Source organism: Dendrobates tinctorius, unplaced genomic scaffold (assembly GCF_039654945.1).
Source record: "Dendrobates tinctorius isolate UK_male_01 unplaced genomic scaffold, ASM3965494v1 ptg000237l, whole genome shotgun sequence".
NCBI classification, from domain to species: Eukaryota; Metazoa; Chordata; class Amphibia; order Anura; family Dendrobatidae; genus Dendrobates; species Dendrobates tinctorius.
In genome coordinates, this window is record NW_027361904.1 from 1,027,055 (window position 1) to 1,050,238 (window position 23,184).

General features: G+C 47.4%; 2 protein-coding genes across 2 annotated transcripts in view; both read right to left on the minus strand.

The window, feature by feature from the left end:
• Positions 1-23,184, minus strand: part of LOC141060481 (uncharacterized) — a 242,517-nt gene that overhangs the window by 88,952 nt on the left and 130,381 nt on the right.
• Positions 4,041-21,206, minus strand: LOC141060467 (uncharacterized). The gene is made up of 2 exons (XM_073556733.1): positions 21,116-21,206; positions 4,041-8,577 (listed from the first exon to the last, which is right to left on the minus strand). The coding sequence occupies exons 1-2, from the start codon at positions 21,204-21,206 to the stop codon at positions 7,418-7,420; spliced, it is 1,251 nt and encodes a 416-aa protein (XP_073412834.1). The 3' UTR covers positions 4,041-7,417.

Below are 23,184 nucleotides of genomic sequence, written 5' to 3' on the forward strand. Positions count from 1 at the left end.
GGTTTCTCGCAGGAATTTTGAGACTGTCCAAATGCAGGATTTCACTTATAAAATTACACTTGAAAATGTGTCTTTGATAAATGGGGTTGTCCAAGAACCAGGGGCTACAACAGGTTCCCGTACTTTGCAGTCAATGAGGAGTTCCTATATCGGGTAACTAAACAGTGGTGGGAAGTATTAGAGGAGCTGTTAGTCCCGGGACCCTGTAGATGTAGGGTACAAAACCTGGCCTATGCTTATGTCTTGGGGGGGATCTAAACGTAGACAAAACCCAAGAGCAAGTCCTTCAGAGGTTCTACTGGCCTGAGTGTCACAGGGACATTGTTAATTTCTGCTGGTCCTGCCCTACCTGTCAACTAACTGCCCCCGTATTCCACTTCCGCCATCCCTTCATTATATTACCCATAATCGAAGCCCCATTTGACCGGATTGCCATAGACCTGGTCAGGCTTTTAGCTGAGTCCACCAGGGGTCATCAGTACATCTTGGTATTAATGGACTATGCTGCAGGGTAACCGGAGGCGGTAACACTGAGAAACTCCCCCACCCACAGTATGGCACGGGAGCTAGTGCATTTCTTCTCCCAGACGGGCCTGCCGAAGGAGATCTTGACAGACCAAGGGACACCGTTCATGTCCAAGGCAATGAGGGAGTTGTGGAAGGCCCTTCAAATTACCCAACTTAGGACACTGATGTACCATCCGCAAATAGGCGTCCTGGTGGAGAGGTTCAATAAAACCTTGAAATCTGTGTTTAAGAAAGTCGTGGAGAAGGAGGCCAAGATTGGGATTGCCTCCTGCCATCCTTAATGTTCTCCATCAGAGCAGTCCCACAGGCCTCTATGGGGATCTCGCTGTTTGAGATTCTATACAGATGGCACCCTCGAGGTCTTCTGGACATTGCAAAGGAGACCTGGGAGAGGAGGTAACACCCCATCGAAGCATTATCAAATGTGTGGCACAAGAAGCCCAGGCAAGGGTCTACAATCGATCGTCAAGACTGAGACAGTTTAGCCCTGGAGACCGGGTGTTGGTGCTGATCCCCACCGTTGAAAGTTAATTCCTGGCCAAGTGGCAAGGGCCATATGAGGTGGTCGAAAAGTTGAGTGACGTCAACTACAAGGTGTACCAACCAGGGAGAAGAAAACCATACCTGGTGTACCACATTACACTGCTGAAAACATGGAGGGACAGGGATCTGGTAGAAGCAACGTGCCTAGGGGCCCATCCTTAATCTAAAGTCGAGGATGTCACAATGGCAAGGACACTGTCGCCGACCAAGAAACAACAGTACCGTGAACTGCATCAGCGGAACCAAGACCTGTTTTTGGAGATACCAGGATGTACGCAGGTTGTGGAGCACGAAATCCTCATGGAACCACATGTGAAAGTGAACCAAAGGCCATATTGGATTCCTGGAGCTCACTGTGAGGTGATCTCCAAGATAATCTCCAAGGGAATGTTGAGCCTGGGTATCATCGAGGAGTCACAGAGCAGCTGGTCCAGCCCTATTCTCCTTGTGCCAAAACCGGATGGAGTGGCGCTTCTGCAACGAATACAGGAAGCTCAATGAGGTGTCCAAATTCTACACGTAGCCGATGCCCCGGGTCGATGAGCTTATTGAGAGGCTAGGGTCAGCCAGATACATCACCCCCCTGGACCTGACGAAAGGGTACTGGAAAACTCTCCAAGTGCCAAGGAGAAGACAGCCTCCTCTACACCTGACGGGTACCATTCAGAGGGCTATGGACTGGATACTAGTCCATCACAAGAAGTATGCAGCCACTTACTTAGATGACATCGTGAACTTCAGCCCGAATAAGGGTAGTCACCTGCAGAAGGTCCAGGTGGTACTCGATGCACTGGGAAAGACACGGTTTACCATAAACCCAAAGAAGCGTGCCCTCAGGAAAGAAGAGCCAAGTACTTGGGTACATCGTTAGAAGGGGCGAGATAAAGCCACAGATAGAGGAGGCAATCCAAAAGTGGCCATAACCGGTCTCCAAAAAGCAGGTTAGGGCGTTTCTGGGAATTGTAAGATATGAGCGATTTATCCCGAATTTCATCATGATAGCCGGCCCCTCACTGATCATCTCAAGGGCACAAAGTCGATGATGGTCAAATGGTCCTCTGACTCCAACACGCCAGGAAAGTGTTTGTGTCCAAGTGGTATGTTAAGGACCTGAAACATGGGCATAGCTATCCGTGAGCAGGCTGATCCGCGCTAGGAGAAGGACAGACTTTTTTTTGTTTGCCATTTTGCCCAGAGGGCCGTGTTTATTTTTCCCCAGCTTGGTTTATGCTGCCTTTAATAAACTGAGCACGTTCTTAAAGAGACAGTCCCAAAATAATATTTCCAATGACAAAAACTCACAATACAATTGAACCACAGCACAACAAGAGGAAGTATATGAGCCACCACCACAGGGTATAGTTCATAAAATCAATTTTGTTATTCCATCAAAAATTAAAAATTAATACAACACTGCTGGACACACACACATATATATATATATACACACACATATACATATATATATATATATATATATATATACACACACACACACACACACACACACACACACACACACACACACAGCTCTGGCAAAAATTGAGAGACCACTGCACAGTTTTATAAAAAATCCGCTTCTCTCCGTGTCTGACAGCCATTCCATTCCAGTGTCAGCTGAATTCCAACCAGAGTATACCTAATTCTACTTAATGTGCTTCTGATTAGGTGATCACCTGAACCAAATCTTATTTAATGAAGGAAAGTATAAAAATCCCAGCTGTGGCGTTCATAATCCTCTTGCAATAGGACAAGCTGGATGGCAAAACAAGTGCTAGTAATATCCCAAAAGTAAAAGGAATAAAAAAATAACTTTTAACCATGCCAAAGGAGCTGAAAAGAAAAATCTTGAGTGAGGAAAAGAAGGGCTCAATTCTGGCTTTACTAGCAGAGGGATACAGTGAGCGTCATGTTGCCTCCATCCCTAAAATTTCTAAGATGGCAGTCCATTACAACAAGGTCAAGCAGAAGACATTGGGGACAACGAAGCTACACACCGGCAGAGGGCGAAATCGACTCTCCACTGACTGGGACGACCGACATCTTATTCGAATGTCACTCAGCAACCACAGGATGACATCAAGTGATCTACAAAAGGAATGGCAAATGGCAGCTGGAGTGAAGTGCATGGCAAGAACAGTTTGTAATAGGCTCCTAGAGGCAGGGCTCAAGTCATGTGAAGCTAGAAAAAAAGTTTTTCATCAATGAGAAGCAAAGGAGAGCAAGACTGAAGTTTGCCAAAGACTATAAGGATTGGACCACACAGGACTGAAGTAAGGTAATCTTCTCTGATGAGTCTAAGTTTCAGCTTTGCCCAACACCTGCTCTTCTAATGGTTAGATGAAGACCTGGAGAGGTGTACAAGCCACAGTGTCTTGCACCCACTGTGAAATTTGGTGGAGGATCGGTGATGATCTGAGGATGCTTCAGCAAGGTTGGAATTGGGAAGGTTAATTTTTGCAAAGGACGTATGAATCAAGCCGCATACCAGGTTATCGTGGAAAAAGTTGATTCCTTCTGCTCAGGCAATGTTCCCCAACTCTGAGCTAGGTCAATCAATGTGTGGATGAAGGACCATGACATCAAATCCCTGTCGTGGCCAGCCCAATCTCCAGACCTGACCCCATTGAAAACCTCTGTAATGTAATCAAGAGGAAGATGGATAGTCACAAGCCATCAATCAAAGAAGAACTGCTTAAATTTTTGTAACCAGGAGTGGCATAAGGTTACGCAAAAGCATTGTGAAAGAATGGTGGAAAGCTGTGATTAAAAATCATGGTTATTCCACAAAATATTGATTTCTGAACTCTTCCTGGGTTAAAACATTACTATTGTTGTTTCTAAATGATTATGAACTTGTTTTCTTAGCATTATTTGAGGTCTGCAAGCACTGCATTTTTTTGTTATTTTGACCATTTCTCTCTTTTTTTTTTTTAATATAAATTTTTATTGAAAATTTTTTGGTAGCAACAAAGGGTGGTAACATAGAAAGCATTATTCATGACGAACATGTATTATATTTACTACTCGCCTCCCCTTCAACCAGTATAAACCTCACTGTCATGTTAAGTACATTCATCTGGCAACCGAAGTGGTCCTAAGTTGTTCTTAAGTTTCTCCATAAGATACCATCTAGTGGAGGAAAAAGGACTGATTATTTTTCGCCTTTCATCCATGTTGCAAAATTTTCCAATAAATTGACTCCATTTTTTAAGAAATTTGCCTGCTTGTGCCTCTTTTTCTAAGCGCATCTCCTTGTTCAACCGCCATATAGTGATGCAGTTGGGCTATCAATTCCGGCAGCTGCGGGGTAGAAGGTTTGAGCCAATGCCTGAGAATTAATTTTTTGGCTAAAATCAATATGCTGTGTACAAGTATCGGAGGGCCCTTCTCTCCACAATCTCCTTTCTCCAAATTCCCCCAATAGTGTAAGATCACCATCGACAGGCACAGCGGCTTTACGTTACTCAATAATTTACCAATCAGCTCAGAAACTAAATCCCAGAATTAGACTATGTTACTACACGACCACAATCCATGCAATAAATCAGAGCTGGGCCTCTGGGACTCACTTATCATGTGTTTCCGGAAAAGAGACCATCCTTTTCTATTCAAGGAGGGAGCTTCAACATCCTCTAATTGTTGCCTCCAGGATTTGTAAAAAGTGTCTGGATGAGGGTCTAATAAATGTGGTTTTATTAAAAAGTAGATTGTGGAGATTGAAAGGGTCCCAGTAGAGTGTTGGAGCAAGTCGTCTAGCATATTATGGTTTGATTCGAATTTAACAGCGTGTAGATTAGACATAATTGAACGTTTGATTTGTTCCTACTGGAAGGAGTGAGAGGGCTGCAGGTGATATTTCTCAAGTACTGCAGAACACGATAACCATCTAGCTTCCGTTGGGTGGAAGAGGTGCAAGATGTTAATAATATCTTTTTGTCGCCAGGCAATAAACAATTTTCTCTTCCCTTCTCTACTCCCCCCTTATCTCTTCTTCCCACAACCGCATACAAGACTTCTCCCGTGCTTCCCCCATACTCTGGAACTCTCTGCCGCAACACATCAGACTCTCACCATCAACGGAAACCTTCAAGAAGAACCTGAAGACCCACCTGTTCCGACAAGCCTACAGCCTGCAATGATCCTCGGTCTACTGAACCACAGCACGACCTGCTCTACCCTCTCCTACTGTATCCTCACCCCTCCCTGTAGACTGTGATCCCTCGCGGGCAGGGTCCCCTCTCCTTATGTACTTGTGGGTCCCTTGTCTTACACATGTTTACTATACTTGTCTATATTTCCCCTTTTCACATGTAAAGCGCCATGGAATAAATGGCGCTATATAAATGCATTATAATAATATTTTCTATACCCTGAGGGAATTCGGGGTTTGCCCAGAATGGTAGATATTTGGATATTCTACTAGAGAGGCTGTACTTTTTCCTCACCACCTTCCAGGTTGAGATTGTTCCTCTAAATAGAACCGATTGTTTTAAAGAGTGAGGTAGGGAAGAGAGGCGGCGTGCGTGCAAAATAGCCGACAAATCTAGGGGGTGCGCAAAATCCGCCTCCAGGGAGGTATCCGTATACGAGTGTCTGTTGTGCGGCCAATCCATAATAGAACGCGTGTTACAAGCTAACTTACACCATTTCTCATTTTTTGGAAAATAAATACAAAATTTAGTGCTTGGAAATTCGGCGACATGTTGTCAGTAGTTTCTAGAATAAAGGAGCAATTTACATTTTACTCAAAAATATAAAGAGAAAAATCAGACAAACTGAAAATTTTTCTTAATTTTTGCCAGAGCTGTATATTTATATATGTATATTTATTATATATTATTTATAAGTTTATTTTTATATTAGAATAAATTACTTTTCATTCCGAAAAAAATATTTGATTTTGTTTTTAAACATTTTTTTATTTAATTTTTACAATATTTATTGGTCCTACAAGGGGACTTGAACACAAGATCTCCTGTTTGCATTGGTAATATTCTGTACTATATATGCAGTACGGGGCATTCTGAGATAACACTGCATGTAGCCAATGGGGAGATAAGAGGGAGTGATCTCCTTCTGTCTTTATACTTGCCAAGGTCACTTTGATCACAGTAAAGCCCCCGTTACACATAACGATGTCCCAGCGATCCCACCAACGATCCGACATGATGGGATCACTGGGACATCGCTAGGCTGATCGCTGGTGAGCTGTCTCATAGACCAGCGATCAGAACCAGCGACGCTGGTTTCTAATGTAAACGTCAGGTATCTAAGAGCCGCGCGGCTCCTGGATACCCGATGTTTACATTAGAAACCAGCGTCGCTGATCGCTGGTCTCTCGCTGCCACACGCAGCGATGCACGCTGGCCAGCGGGAGACCAGCGATCGAAAAACGGCCCTGGCCGATGCTGCTCGATCAGCGATAACCGGCAGGGGGGCCGGTCACTGATCCCCGTCACACACAGCGATATCGCTGGCGAGGTCGCTGTGACATCACAAAATGATCGATCTCACTAGCGAGTTCGCTGTGTGTGACATGGCCTTAAGTTAAGAAGCATGGAGACTATTGAAGCATGCCAAAAGTAAAAAAAAAAAAGTTTTTAAAAATATTAAAAAAAAGTTTAAAATCACCCCCCTTTTGCCCCATTCAAAATAATAAAAATAAAATCAAACATACACATATTTGGTATTGCCGTGGTCAGAATCGCCCGATTTGTCAATAAAAAAAGGACTAACCTGATCGCTAAACGGCGTAGTGAGAAAAAAATTAAAACCGGTAGAATTACGTTTTTTTGGTCACAGCGACATTGCATTAAAATGCAATAACGGGCGATCAAAAGGTCGTATCTGCACCAAAATGGTATCATTAAAAACGCCAGCTTGGCATGCAAAATATAAGCCCTCACCCAACCCGCGATCACGAAAAATGGTCTCGGAAAATGGCACAATTTTTTTTTTTTTTTTTTAGCAAAGTTTGGAATTTTTTTTTTCACCACTTAGATAAAAAAGAACCTAGACATGTTTGGTGTCTATGAACTGGTAATGTCCTGGAGAAAAATAATCGCAGGGCAGTTTTGGATTTAGAGAACCCAGCCAAAAAGCCAAACAAAAAACTAGTGTGGGATTGCACTTTTTTTCCCCCGTTTTCTAGTACACAACATGGTAAAACCAATGGTGTCTTTCAAAGTACAACTCGTCCCGCAAAAAACAAGCCCTCACACGGCCATATTGATGGAAAATTAAAAAAGTTATGGCTCTGGGAAGAAGGGGAGCGAAAAACCAAAACGCAAAAAATCTCCGGGGGTTAACAAGATCTGATCTAACAGTTAAAGATTTTCCACATCTAAACATGAAACTGGCTTCTCCCTGTGTGAGATCTTTCATGTCTAACAAGATCTGATTTATTGGTAAAGCATTTTCTACATTTTGGGCATGAAAATGGCTTCTCCCCTGTGTGAATTCTTTGATGCCTAATAAGAACACTTTTCAAGTTAAAACATTTCCCACATTCTGAGCATGAATATGGCTTCTCCCCTTTGTGGATTTCTTGATGTCTAATCAAAACTGATTTTACAGTAAAACATTTTCCACAATCTGAACATGAATACGGCTTCTCCCCTGTATGAATTCTTTGATGTCCAATAAGACTATGCTTCTCGTTAAAACAGATCCCACATTCTGAACAAGAAAATGGTTTCTCCCCTGTGTGTCTTCTACGATGTCTAACCAGATGTGATTTCTGTTCAAAACATTTCCCACATTCTGAACATGAATATGGTTTTTCTTCGGTGTGAATTCTCTCATGTCTAACAAGACATGCTTTATTAGCAAAGCATTTTCCACATTCCTGACATGAAAATGGCTTCTCCCCTGTGTGTCTTCTATGATGTCCAACCAGATGTGATTTCTGTTCAAAACATTTCTCACATTCTGAACATGAATACGGCTTTTCTTCTGTGTGAGTTCTCTCATGTCTAACAAGACATCCTTTATTAGCAAAGCATTTTCCACATTCCTGACATGAATATGGCTTCTCCCCTGTGTGAATTCTATAATGTTTAATAAAAACTGATTTTTGAGTAAAACATTTCCCACACTCTAAACATGAATACGGCTTCTCCCCTGTGTGAATTCTATGATGTCTAACCAAACCTGATTTATGGGAAAAGCATTTCCCACATTCTGAACATAAATGTGGCTTTTTCCCTTTGGGAAGTTTGTGAAGTTTGACACCCAATCTGTAATTTGTATTTTGATTTATAGTCCGTGATGAATCAGGAGATCGGATCTGTTTAACAGGATCAGATGATACATTTTGGATATGAGGGGTGAAGGGTATATCTTCAATATTGTCATTTTTCTCACATTCATATTGAATGACACTACAATCATTTGCATTAACATCTGAAGATTTTGGATTTTCCTCTGAGCTCCCGGTACAGTCATCTGCAAAAAAATAAAACTGATATTTTTTTAGTAATAGAAACTCAACAATTGTACTGACTTTTTATGACATTACAATTGAGAAGTATATAGCAAAATTAATTTATTTCTGGCCTAAAATATTTGGTTGCACACTGGATCACAATCTCACAAGGCCCACTAGGTCACAATGTTATGATAACAGGCTTTTTTGTTGCGGTTTTCAACTTCTGTGTTGGACAGTAGCAAGTATGGTCATGTAAAAAAAGCCTACAGTTTTCTACTGTAAAATTCATCATATAGCTGGCTCATGCCTTCCCTCACTGCGCCCGGAGCTAGCGTAATTCCCTGCTGTTTGACTATTTAGATGCTGCAGCAATGGTTAAATGGTTCCGGTCTCTGTGCCCACGGCAGGTGGGCACTCGGACCCGAGCGATGGTGCAGCTGCAAAGGCAAGTTGGGAGCAAGGACGTGGCACACATAGTAATACAGAGAACAGTAGGACAGATGAAGAGAAGTCAGCGGGGATAGAAACATGATAACATGGTGTGGGGTGGAGTCTTCCTAACTGCAGTCTTTAATCACAATCTGAAGACGTGTGAGTCCTAATGGGCCTTAAATAGGTCTAGGTAGATATCATAGATCTATGTCGGGCACGCTGCAAAACCCGACGTGGAGCACAACAGAGAACAGTGGGCCGAGGCGAAGGAAGCGAAGCCCGAGATTCTAGGAACAGAAGTGTAACACCAGGAAGCCATTAACCTCCAGTGCTGTTATGTTCTAGAATTTCAGCCTCCCTGGAAGCCCAGAAGTACAAGACGTTCCGTTGTCAGAGACATAGCCGAGGTAAAGAGGCTCAACCCAACCACAGAAGAAGAAACATCAAGACTGGACCAAGAAATGTCTAAAGACAAATTATTCACCGGTCTTATGGACTGATGAGATGAGAGAGCAGTTTCCTGCTTGTCCTGACAACAGAGGTGGTGCTACAGAGCAAAACTGAGATTTCTGTGTTTGTTGACAGTAGAGCTGGAGTCAGCATGGTTGATGCTGAGTTTGACAGAACTCGTGGGTTTGCTTGCTTGCTCTACCTTAGCAAAGCCCATTCCCATTTTTGCCATCAACTGTTTAAATATTTCTCTTTCTACAGTATTCGTACCTGCATTTTTGGTGGGGTTTTAGGACGTTTTTTCTGAGAGGGGGTGTCAGGATTTGCCTCCTCACCGTACATATGACTGTCCTAAAAACCTGACCCCCGGAGCTAAACTTCCTAAGTCCAGTCTGTATAATCTTTCCGGCCCCGAGAGGCAAGCCATGAAGGATTTCATTGTCGAAAGTCTGGAGAAGACACACATCAGACCCTCATCTTCGCCCGTGGCAGCAGGGTTTTTTTTTGTGAAGAAAAAAGATGGTGGTTGTTACAGAACCCCCCAGAACCCCGAATAGGAGATGCATGTATGATAGGTGCAATGTGAAATGCATACCCCTAATGCAGCAACCGCTGGCTGCGACCCCTGGGCAGAGGTAAACAAGATATCCCACTTCTGACCTCCCCCCACCTTTGTAAATCCCACGGTAAATGATCGGGGGTCGCCGGCCACCTGCGGCTATTGGAATGTACGTCTGGCGTCTTAATTGGAGCCTGTTATCTACTGGCCTGCCACATATTGATTGTCCTGTCCTCTGTATGTATATATATTCTGAGACCAGTGAGTAAAATGTTGTCACACTGGAAATACGTGGAGAAGCAGTGATTTTTTATATGTTCCCATGTTGTAAAGCCTTTCAAACCAGCGTCCTTCATCCAGAAGTGAGGAAAAGCAGAGTGGACCTCCTGAAACACGAGGTGGTAATGTAAGAGGTATTACAGCACAGAAGACCCCGTTACAGTGGTCTACATCCCTATTTAGATTTCCGAGAATTAAATCACATTACCATGTCAGATCTGTGAGCAGGTTGCGAGATGCAGTGAGGCATGGGAGGCAGAGCAAGGGGTTAACAACTTTACTTTAACAATGAGATTCTTCACGCAGGGAGATAAGCAGTTAAATGAGGGAATAAACAGTCAAATGGGGAAATAAACAGTTCAATTGCAAAGGATATGCAGGGTTAACGAACAATGGATGAGTTAACGGCAATTCTTTATGGTAACTTATCGTGTCATTAGTTTCTCAGACGGTGAGAGCTGCTGAGAAGTCAATTGCGCCAACAACGGCTGGCGTGGTGCTTGTCCAATGAGGTCCTGTGGGCAATAATGACCCTGTTACGTGTTACAGAACCACTTAGCACCCAGAATATGTTGTGCAGTTATATGTATGGATAATAGGTTCTATGTGTGATGCATGTCCCTAATGCATCAGCATTCCCCTTTTGTCCGCCCTCCCCCCACCTTTGTAATTTCCACAGTAAACATCGGCAGGCTCCGGCCACCTGCGGCTTTTGTAATGCATGTCTGGCCTGCCGCTTTTCTATTGACCTGCCCTTTGTATCTGTGTGATATATTCTGTGTCCTGTGAGTAAAGTGTTGTCAGACTGGAAATACATGGAGAGGCAGTGATCTTTTATATGCGCCCATGTAACCCAGGGATTCCAGCCAGCGTCATTCATTCAGACTCCAGCCAACGCAGAGCGGACCTCCGAAAACACGGGGTGGTACTGAAAGAGGTACCCCAGCTTGGTAGACCCCGTTACAGACCCGTCTTCCGGCAGCAGCGGTTGGTCTCCGGTACCTTCTGCTGAGCCCCTAGTCCATAGATTGATGCAGCCCATACATTGAAGGCCACAGCATTGTCCGGGTCGAACGTAGACCGGCAAGTATAAACTGGCAACCCAGAGTGCAAACTTCTGTCCCCTACCCGGTTTCTCTTAGGCGGCACGCACGCTGTACTCACAGGCACGGAGCGTGCAGCACCCTGTTCTCTCACCGGGCACGCTGCACTTCTCTCTCTTAAGTCCCCGCAAGTGGCGGCAGGAGTCAACCGACGCAGGCCTGCGCAATGCCGGTGCTTGAGGGGCGAAGCACTCCTCTCTCTCTGCTGCGCGCTGCCTGTTCCCGCCAAGATTGATTGCTTCCGCGCACGCTGTGGATGCTGCAGCTTATCCACACCCCTGCTTCCTGGTGAAAAGGTTTGTCTGGTCTTACTCTGTCCCACGGACAACAGAGAAAACAGCCCTGACAGTTCCGGACCCAGCACAGAACAGGTACATATGGCCTGGTCCTCCTCCTTACAGATCCATACCCTCTTCCTCTGATTCCGGATCTGTTCAGCCAGGTGGTGGGAGAAAAGCTGTTCTCCAAGTTGGATTTAAGGGGGGGACTATTGTGATGTACAATGTCTGTGAGGTATGGGGTTTTGTCCACAAAATATGATGTTTTCTGTTGTAACTTTCCAGAAAGATCCGGCAGATATGACAATCCAGGCTGCTAGCTCTGCAGCTTCATCCCTCCTCCCTTCACACACACACAGAGCAGTGCCACCCCCCTCCTCTACAGCCTGTGTTCGCACTAGTAATAGGAGACCCCCCTGCTGTTACAACCATTTGTTTCCTTCTCTCCTCTTCAGAGCGGGAAAAACTTCTTTGTTTGAAACGAATAAAACTATGAGAGACTATACCATAAGAACCAAATACCCTAGAGATATGAAAATCACATTTTTGTAATCCGGGCGGTCACAGCGTGGCTGCCGTCGTTCTGGCGAAGCGTAATCCTTTCAGAACCTGAGATATGTGTTCCAGCTAAACGGTGTATCAGAACTACTGCATATTTGGTCTTGAATTATTGTACTCAACAAATCACAACCAATGATGCCCTATATGTGTCTGTGCGGGCTGCCCCCACGGAGTTATGATTAGTATAAGTTTTCTAGTGTAATTCTACATCCAAAAGAGAGAGGTGGGATTAACCCAGCATGCATCTCTCCGTGATGTCACATAGCAAGTCTATAAAGCATTTCCTGGACAAAACCAGAGCAGAACAGCTCAAGTCGTCGTGCTAGAAAGATCCCCAGATGAGCGGAGAAGTGCAGCTCCGCCTCCACCCACCTTAGCCGCATGGTCTGCCTAAGGAACAATATGGAACTGTGAGTGTACTCTCTTTGTTTTCTCCACTTTTATTTTATACCTGTACTGTACATATTTTATGTCTCAATTTTATAGCAACTTTTATCTGTAATCACTGTCCTCTTTCGGAAAATAAATGAAATAATTATTTAGATCTGTCTCTATGCTCTAAGACTCGAACTATACGCCTTTGATAGATAATCGCTACTAATTCAAGGGGTTTGCCACGGACCCTCTTAATTTAACACTGTGAATTAAGTAACCGTGACTGGTGGCAGCGCGTTGTGTACGGCTATTGCGGCTTGCTGGCAGTCTAGTAGGGGCTGCGGCCACAGCTGATAATTCCCTTACTGCAGAAGCCTAATTGCCGGTTCACAACAGGCAGCCCGTCCGGCGACTAATTATCCTAGGTGCAGTTCCCTGACTGACCTGAGGGTAAGGGGGGCGCCGGAGAGCTGCAAGTTCCAAAGTGGAACTGAGAAAGTGGGATATACATAAATCCCCGCAGTACTTGGAAGATTGATAGCAGTGGTGGGGCATCCAAATTAAACTCCCCCTGCGGCAAATTGTAGAGCGAGATTAGCTTGCTGGATATTTTTGGTCACATGGTGCCAGTGTTGGGATAACTAAGATAAGCCCCACTGCGCCTGTGATAGCCGTGTGCCGGCATTGTGTCACGCCCCTCCGTCCGCTGATACACCGGTGTCAGTGGTGGGACTGTGACATAGTGGTGACACAGGGTCCGCTGTCCGTCGCGTTTTGGTGGCAGCGGGACCCCAGTTAGTGTCGCCCGTAAGTGGACGAACGGCGGTGGGCTGTTCGTCACATATTGGTGGCAGAGCGGTGGGATCATCCTAGAGCATTAGTGATTTGGTTTGAGAAATCATTCCTCTCACTAAAAACCTGCACGGTTCCTGCGGGAATCCTGCATCATAGGTTTTGGAGAACAGACTCAGTGGTTACTAGTCCTGAGACATTAGTGTGTACTTGCAAGTATCCCCCTCCCGTTTCTTCGTTTTTCTTTTTCTATCTTTTATTTGGCAACCATGGCGGCAAAAGGAGAACCTTGGTACAACCGGCAGACAAAGGAAGTTCTTGCTGGGTTATGCACGTACCAAGGCCTTGACGCCACGAACAAAAACAGAGCTCAAATGATCGCGGCTCTAGTGCAGCTGGACAACGACCAGAATCCAGCGAGCGCAGAAGTTGGCCCAAGTGGCAATGGGGCTGCAGCAGAGGCTCCACTCCTGAGCGCTGGCCCCACATTCAACCAGAACGGGGTGGACCCCTATCTGCAAATGGCCTTGGACGCACTCCCCGCCGAAGACAGTGATGGGCGGGTGAGGCTGATCCAGCAATATCGGCAGGAGGCCCAAGCCGAGCGTCAAGCCCAGGCTGAGAGAGCTGAGCGCCGAGCAGAGGCTGAGAGAGCCGAGCGCCAGGCGCAGAGGGCCCATGAACTGGAGGTACTCCAGCGGGGTGGGAATGCCCCCACAGCCCGAAGTGGTGAGCCCAGCAGCCTCCAGACTCCTAAACCCCGGCCAGAGCATTTTCCCGTGATGGAAAAGGACGGGGACTTGGACACGTTCCTGCGAAGCCTTTGAGAAAGCCTGCAGACAGTACCAGCTGCCTAGAGACCAATGGGCAAGGTACTTGACCCCAGGGCTAAAAGGCAAAGCCCTGGAGGCATTTGCTTCTCTTCCGCCAGAAGCCGATGACGACTATGTCGCCATAAAGCAGGCGCTGATCGCCAAATACCGGCTGACACCTGAGGTATACCGAAAGAAGTTCCGGCACCTCCAACGTGGCCCACACGATAGCTACAGTGATGTGGTGCAAGGACTCAGGACCCACTTTGACCAGTGGATCCATGGACTGTCCGTTGAAACCTTTGAGCAGCTACAGGACCTGATGATCAAAGACCAGTTCCTGCATCTCTGCCCAGCTGAGGTCCGACAGTTCATCCTGGACCGCGAACCAACGAACGCGGACAAAGCGGCGCAGATCGCCGACAACCACGAGGCCAACCGGAAGCCCGAGACGCGGAGGCCAGTCGCCACCAGCTGGAAAGGGGGTAAGCCAGCAACCAACCCCAATGCCCCAGCTAGCCGTCCCTCCGGAGGCCCTGTCCCTGTTGCCAACAACAGGCCGGCTACTGACAGTCGCCTGTGTCACCACTGCCAGCGGCCTGGTCACTTCTTTTACGCCTGTCCGAACAGGCCGAAGAACCCCCCAGCCAAGGCCCCCGGGCCCAACGCCTCTGTTCTTTTGGTGGGAGGTGTGGTTGGGAGGGCTGACGACAACGTTCAACCTGTTCAGGTGGGGGCCCGTCTTGCTACAGGCCTCAAGGACACCGGGGCTGAACGAACCCTCATCCGTCCTGGACTGGCGGCCCCTGAAGAGTTTGTTGAGGGGAAAACCCTGACTGTCACCGGGATTGGAGGCACCCGTTGTCCCTTGCCAGTGGCACGAGTTTATCTCGATTGGGGTGCTGGGAGCGGGTTGAGGGAGGTGGGAGTGTCTGAAAACCTGCCCACTGATGTTTTATTGGGGACTGACTTGGGGCGGATGGTTGCATACTACGTCCCTGACACCCTTCCCCAAACTGATAATAAGGGTAACGTTAACCCTGATGATGATGATGACGGGAAACTGAATGTGTTACCTGCTAATGCCTTGATGAGTAATGATGCAACTAACAACCATTCTTTCCCCAGGTACGATGCTGATGCTGATGTGAATGTACCAAAGCAAACTGATAACCATTCTTCTCCTAGGAAGGATGATGATGATGTTGATGTATCTGTGCCGACTGAACCCGTTAACCCTTTCTTTGAAGCGGTAGATGTGTCCACAGGTACCGAAGTGCTCAGCCCCGTCACTCTGCGGAGTGAGACGGCTGAGGAACCCCTGGCAGGAGTAAGCAACGGTGCTCAAGGAAATGGGGAGGTGCATGGGGACCATGAGGAAGGTAATGCCATGCAGCTGACCAGTGCCACCGAGGAAGGTAACTGGCCCATATGTAGCACTGCTCCTGAAGTGTTGGGGGTGGATGGGGAGGTAGAGCCCAAGCCAGCACCGGCTGGTGGGTCTGTAGAAATCCCCAGGTAGACAGCATACATAGCAGCTGTCACACGCAGTCAGAGTGCCCAGATCGCAGGTAACGCACTGTCTTCTGGACCCTCTGCTGCTACAGGAGAGACTGAACCAGAGGTGAACCCAGAGCCGGTTCCAGAGGGTCCCAGTAAAGAGGGGACCCTGACGTCACTTCTGGCAGCCTCCAGTATGGAGTTCCAGGCTGCTCTGCACTCAGATGCCAGCTTGGAGATATTGAGAGGTCTCGCCGAGACGCCCACCTCCAAGTCTGATAAGGAGAGGGTGTTCTGGGAACGAGGAAGGTTGTACCGGGAGACAGTACCCGGAGATCCTAAAAAGGAGTGGTTGAGGGAAAGACAGCTGGTCGTCCCCTATCAGTTCAGAACTGAGTTGTTGCGGATTGCCCATGAGATTCCACTCGCTGGACACTTGGGGATCAGCAAAACAAAGGCACGGCTGTCTCAACACTTCTATTGGCCCAAGATGGGGACAGATGTAACACACTACTGCCGCTCCTGTGCCACCTGTCAAAAAGTGGGTAAGGCGGGGCCTGCTCTTAAGGCTCCCCTTATTCCTTTGCCGGTGATAGAGGAGCCTTTCCAGAGAATCGCGGTGGACATTGTAGGACCGCTGTCCGTCCCCAGCAGCTCCGGAAAGCGATACATTCTCACCGTGGTAGACTACGCTACCCGGTACCCAGAGGCAGTAGCTCTGTCTTCAACCAGGGCAGATAAGGTGGCTGACGCACTGGTGACCATCTTTTCAAGAGTAGGATTTCCCAGGGAGATGCTTACCGATCAAGGGCCCCAATTCATGTCTCGCCTAATGGAGGCTCTCTGTGAGAAAATGCAGGTGACGCAGCTGGTATCGAGTCCGTATGACCCACAGACTAATGGTTTGTGTGAACGCTTCAACGGTAACCTCAAACAGATGCTCCGCATACTGGTTGAGACCCAAGGGCGCGACTGGGAGCGGTACCTCCCACACCTGCTGTTCGCTTACAGAGAAGTTCCGCAGGCCTCGACCGGGTTCTCCCCCTTCGAGCTCCTGTATGGCAGGCGAGTCCGGGGACCCCTTGGGTTGATAAGAGAATCCTGGGAAGATGAGCCAAACCCCACAGAAGTGTCCATCGTGGATTACGTCATGCGCTTCCGTGACAAGATGCAGACCTTGACGCAGTTGGTGCATGACAACATGACGCAGGCTCAGGCTGACCAGAAGCGCTGGTACGACCAGAACGCCCGGGAGCGGACCTACCAGGTGGGTCAAAAGGTGTGGGTGCTGGTCCCTGTACCAACGGATAAGCTTCAGGCAGCCTGGGAAGGCCCGTACGTCGTCCACCAACAGCTCAACCCGGTCACCTACGTGGTCACGCTTGACCATGCTCGGGGTAGGCGCAAGGCCTTTCACGTCAACATGCTGAAGGCGCACTACGAACGTGAAGCTTGCGTCCTACCGGTCTGCAATCTGCCAGAGGATGGGGAGGAAGATCCCCTCCTGGACATGCTGGCCCAGGCCAAGGCCAATGGGTCCATTGAGGACATGGAGATAAGTGGTTCGCTCACCGTGTCCCAGCGGTTGCAGTTGATGGCCACCCTGGAACTCTTCCGCCCCGTGTTCACCAACCGTCCTGGGAGGACGGAGTTAGCGGTTCATGAGGTGGACACCGGGAATCACGCCCCATTACGGCGAACACCTTATCGGATCTCTGAAACGGTGCAACAAGTCATGCGCCAAGAGATCGATGAGATGTTAAGGCTGGGGGTGATTCGACGGTCAAAAAGCGCGTGGGCTTCACCTGTAGTCCTCGTGCCTAAAAAGGATCGAACCACCAGGTTCTGCGTGGACTACAGGGGGCTCAACGCCATCACAACCTCTGATGCCCACCCGATGCCGCGCATCGAGGATCTGCTCGAGCGGTTGACAAACGCCAACTACATATCCATCATGGATTTGAGTCGGGGATACTGGCAGATTCCCCTGAGGCGCAGGAGAAATCCGCCTTTATCACCCCCTTTGGACAGTACGAGTCCACGGTCATGCCCTTCGGCATGAAGAATGCCCCTGCCACTTTCCAGCGGATGGTCAACCACCTGCTTCGGGGACTGGAGGAGTACGCAGTGGCGTACTTAGACGATATTGCCGTCTTCAGTTCCACCTGGGAGGAACACCTTCAGCACCTCCAGGAGGTGCTCAAGCGTCTTCACCAGGCAGGCCTGACCATCAAGCCGGGGAAGTGCCAGATAGGCATGCGCAAGGTCCACTACCTGGGGCACCGGGTAGGCGGGGGTTCCATGAGTCCGGAGCCAGAAAAAGTGGACGCAATCGTGTCCTGGCCCAACCCCAGGACCAAGAAACAGGTGTAGTCCTTCTTGGGCACTGCAGGGTACTATAGGCGGTTCGTACAGGACTATAGCGCCCTTGCCAAACCCTTGACTGACCTCACCAAGCCGAGGCTACCCCAAACAGTCAACTGGACAGATGACTGTGAGGCGGCTTTCCAAGCTTTGAAAGCAGCCCTGTGCAACTCTCCAGTGTTGAGAGCAGTCGACAGCAGTCGCCCGTTTCTGGTACAGACCGACGCCAGCGAGTTTGGCCTCGGTGCTGTGCTTAGCCAGGTCGACTCGGGGGACCAAGAGCACCCCGTGTTGTACCTGAGCCGGAAACTTTTGCCGAGGGAAGTGGCATACTCGACCATCGAGAAGGAGTGTCTGGCCATGGTGTGGGCACTGCAGCGTTTGCAGCCCTACCTGTACGGGCGTGCCTTCACGGTGGTAACTGACCACAACCCTCTGAGCTGGTTGCACACAGTGTCCGGAACCAATGGAAGGTTGCTCCGCTGGAGCCTTGCCCTTCAACAGTACGACTTCACTGTAAAACACAGGAAGGGCAGTGAAAACGGCAATGCCGATGGGTTGTCCCGCCGGGGCGAACCCGCTGAGGTGCGCATGGCCGATTACCAAGAGGTAATGCCTCCTTAGCGCCCTCTTAAGGGGGGAGGTGTGATGTACAATGTCTGTGAGGTATGGGGTTTTGTCCACAAAATATGATGTTTTCTGTTGTAACTTTCCAGAAAGATCCGGCAGATATGACAATCCAGGCTGCTAGCTCTGCAGCTTCATCCCTCCTCCCTTCACACACACACAGAGCAGTGCCACCCCCCTCCACTACAGCCTGTGTTCACACTAGTAATAGGAGACCCCCCTGCTGTTACAACCATTTGTTTCCTTCTCTCCTCTTCAGAGCGGGAAAAACTTCTTTGTTTGAAACGAATAAAACTATGAGAGACTATACCATAAGAACCAAATACCCTAGAGATATGAAAATCACATTTTTGTAATCCGGGCGGTCACAGCGTCGCTGCCGTGGTTCTGGCGAAGCGTAATCCTTTCAGAACCTGAGATATGTGTTCCAGCTAAACGGTGTATCAGAACTACTGCATATTTGGTCTTGAATTATTGTACTCAACAAATCACAACCAATGATGCCCTATATGTGTCTGTGCGGGCTGCCCCCACGGAGTTATGATTAGTATAAGTTTTCTAGTGTAATTCTACATCCAAAAGAGAGAGGTGGGATTAACCCAGCATGCATCTCTCCGTGATGTCACATAGCAAGTCTATAAAGCATTTCCTGGACAAAACCAGAGCAGAACAGCTCAAGTCGTCGTGCTAGAAAGATCCCCAGATGAGCGGAGAAGTGCAGCTCCGCCTCCACCCACCTTAGCCGCATGGTCTGCCTAAAGAACAATATGGAACTGTGAGTGTACTCTCTTTGTTTTCTCCACTTTTATTTTATACCTGTACTGTACATATTTTATGTCTCAATTTTATAGCAACTTTTATCTGTAATCACTGTCCTCTTTCGGAAAATAAATGAAATAATTATTTAGATCTGTCTCTATGCTCTAAGACTCGAACTATACGCCTTTGATAGATAATCGCTACTAATTCAAGGGGTTTGCCACGGACCCTCTTAATTTAACACTGTGAATTAAGTAACCGTGACTGGTGGCAGCGCGTTGTGTACGGCTATTGCGGCTTGCTGGCAGTCTAGTAGGGGCTGCGGCCACAGCTGATAATTCCCTTACTGCAGAAGCCTAATTGCCGGTTCACAACAGGCAGTCCGTCCGGCGACTAATTATCCTAGGTGCAGTTCCCTGACTGACCTGAGGGTAAGGGGGGCGCCGGAGAGCTGCAAGTTCCAAAGTGGAACTGAGAAAGTGGGATATACATAAATCCCCGCAGTACTTGGAAGATTGATAGCAGTGGTGGGGCATCCAAATTAAACTCCCCCTGCGGCAAATTGTAGAGCGAGATTAGCTTGCTGGATATTTTTGGTCACATGGTGCCAGTGTTGGGATAACTAAGATAAGCCCCACTGCGCCTGTGATAGCCGTGTGCCGGCATTGTGTCACGCCCCTCCGTCCGCTGATACACCGGTGTCAGTGGTGGGACTGTGACATAGTGGTGACACAGGGTCCGCTGTCCGTCGCGTTTTGGTGGCAGCGGGACCCCCGTTAGTGTCGCCCGTAAGTGGACGAACGGCGGTGGGCTGTTCGTCACAACTACAACCTGGTTAGAATCAAAAATGGGGTATCAAAAAAGGGGATGAATGGGAGACGGCATTCAATACCCCTGAGGGTCATTTTGAGAGTCTGGTCATGTCTTTAGGTCTTACTAATGCACATGCGACTTTCCAACAGTTCATTAATGATATTTTCCATCATTTGGTGGGTAGGTTTGTGGTGGTCTATCTTGATGATATTTTGGTTTACTCACCGGATTTTTGAGACACATCGAGGGCATGTAAAACAGGTGCTGCAAATATTAAGGGATAACAAACTATATTGCCAAACTAGAAAAATGTGTTTTCGCAGTCCAGGAGGTGCAGTTTTTGGGGGATCTGTTGTCGTCTACGGATGGATCCTGAGAAGGTCTGTGCTGTCCTTGATTGGGACCGTCTCAAGAATCTGAAGGCTCTACAATGTTTTCTGGGCTTTACTAATTTTTTTAATCGGAAATGTAGCCAAAATTATTCAGTACTTGTGAAACCCCTTACTGACATGACAAGGAAGGGGGGTCTGATTTTTCCAAAAGGTCGGATGTGGCCCTGCAGGCTTTTTCCTCCCTTAAGCTCCTATACTAAGTCAACCTGATGTGTCCCAACCCTTTGTTGTGGAGGTTGATGAGTCGGAGGTGGGGGTTGGGGCTGTGTTGTCTCAGGGTCTGTCCTCTGGCAAATGGTGTCCATGCGCTCTTTTTTTTAAAAAAACTTGTCTTCAGCTGAGAGAAATTATGACGTGGGTAATAGGGAGCTTTTGGCAATTAAATTAGCATTTGAAGAATGGCGACATTAAATGGAGGTACCTGTCCATCCTATTACTGATCAAACAAATCTCTCATATCTTCAAATCGGCTAAACTCCTCAACCCTTGGCAAGCTAGATGGTGCCTGTTTTTTACTAGGTTCAATTTTGTTGTCACTTTCCATCCAGGGGTCAAATATGTCAAGGCTGATGCTTTGTCCCTGAGCTTCTCTGGTGGCGGTGACCATGAGGACCCTGCCCTGATTTTACAGAAGGGGGTAGTTATTTCAGCATACTCTGAGCTAGAGGGTGAAGTGTTGAAGGCTCAGGGGGATGCCCCTACCTCCTGCCCTTCAGGAAGGTTATTTGTACCATCTAATCTGTGCCGCAAAGTAATTAAAAAACATTAAGGAACATCACAACTCTGTGCTTGCTGGTCATCCAGGTGGTAAGTCAACTGCGGACCTCATTTCTCTTGATGGCCGGGGTTGTAAAAGGATGTGGTTAAACACATATCTGCTTGTAGTATCTGTGCACATTCTAAAGTATCGCACACCCGTCCGTTTGGTACTCTTCTTCCGCTACCTATTCTTAGCAGGCTATGAACGCACTTGCTCATGGATTTTATTACTGACCTACCGGTATCTGCAGGCAAGACTGTGATTTTGGTGGTTGTAGATAGGTTCAGTAAGATGGTTCACTTCGACGCACTACCGGCAATTCCGAATGCCAAGACTCTTGCTCAGGTGTTTATAAATGAGATTGTAAAGCTTCACGGGGTTCCCTCCGATGTGTCAGATCGGGGGACCCAGTTTGTTTCCAAGTTCTGCAGGGTGTTCTGTTCTCTACTGGGGGTGCAACTGTCTTTTTCCTCGGCCTTCCATCCCCAGTCGAATTGGCAGCCCGAGCGTGTAAATCAGAATTTGGAGACTTACATCTCATGTGTTTTGTCTCCAAAAATCAGCAGGATTGGGCATCCTACTTAACGCTGGAAGAATTTGCTATAAATAATCATCAGGAGTCTACCGCCAGATCTCAGTTTGGTGCATACAGTTTCCATCTACAGTTTGGTACCTTTAGCGAGGGAGGGGCTTCGGGAGTTCAGAAGAGGAACAGTTTGCTTTGACGCTCTCCTTGGTGTGTCGGGTGGTTCAGAGTAATTTAAAAATCAGGGGAGACAGGTATAATCATATGGCTGACAAAAAAAGCTTGCCAGGTCCGGACCTGAGTATGAAAGACTGTGTGGTTGTCTACTAGGAAAATCAAGTTGAAGGTTCCTTCCTGGAAGTTGGGACCTAGATTTACTGGCCCCTATAAAATAACCGCTGTCATTGGTCCAGCAGCATTTCGTCTTGCGCTACCTCAGGCTCTTAAGATCCACAATGTCTTCCATAGGTCTTTGCTTAAGAAGTATGTGGAACCTCTTGAGCCCTCACCCGTACCTCCTCCCCCAATAATGGTTGATGGTAATCTGGAGTTTCAGATTTCAAGGATTGTAGATTCTCGTCTCCAACATCGTTCCCTACAATACTTGGTGCACTGGATGGGTTATGGTCCAGAGGAAAGGATTTGGGTTTCAGCATCAGAGGTAAATGCCCCTAGACGGTTCGTTCATTCCACACCTCTTATCCTGAGAAACCTGGTACTGAGTGTACGAGTGTACGAAGGCCACTAGTAGCAGGAGGGGTACTGTCACGGGTGTGTCAGATGTAACAGACTGTCACTCTGCATCTGGCTGCAGAAGGTCTCTGCGTTTTGCATTACAGATGCCACCTTAGTTCTTCTAACTCTTGGACCCAGCGGCAACCTCCCTCCAGCTCTAATTGTCACACGTGGACCTGGGGCTGGGAGTCGGTAAGCCAAACCTCCGACTCCTCAATCTCCATCACACCGACTCCAACTCCATGTCTCCCTCATATAGTACATGGCTAATGTTTAAGCTTAAGTGATACATTTACTGTAGTAGAATGGTAACATTGGGCTTTTAATCATTATTGATATAATAATCAAGCCATTTACATAGAACATAAAATATTTATTGGAATACAACTTTAGAACAAAAAAATCGTTTGCATATTTACAATTTATTATACACTATGCAGTAAGAGGAAAAAAGGATTTCAACCAAAACGTTCTGAATAACATTTGTGCAGTCTATGAATTTGTTCTGAGAAATAGAATTGCCTCCATCAGATCCTCCTTCAAAGATGACCTCACATCTGACCC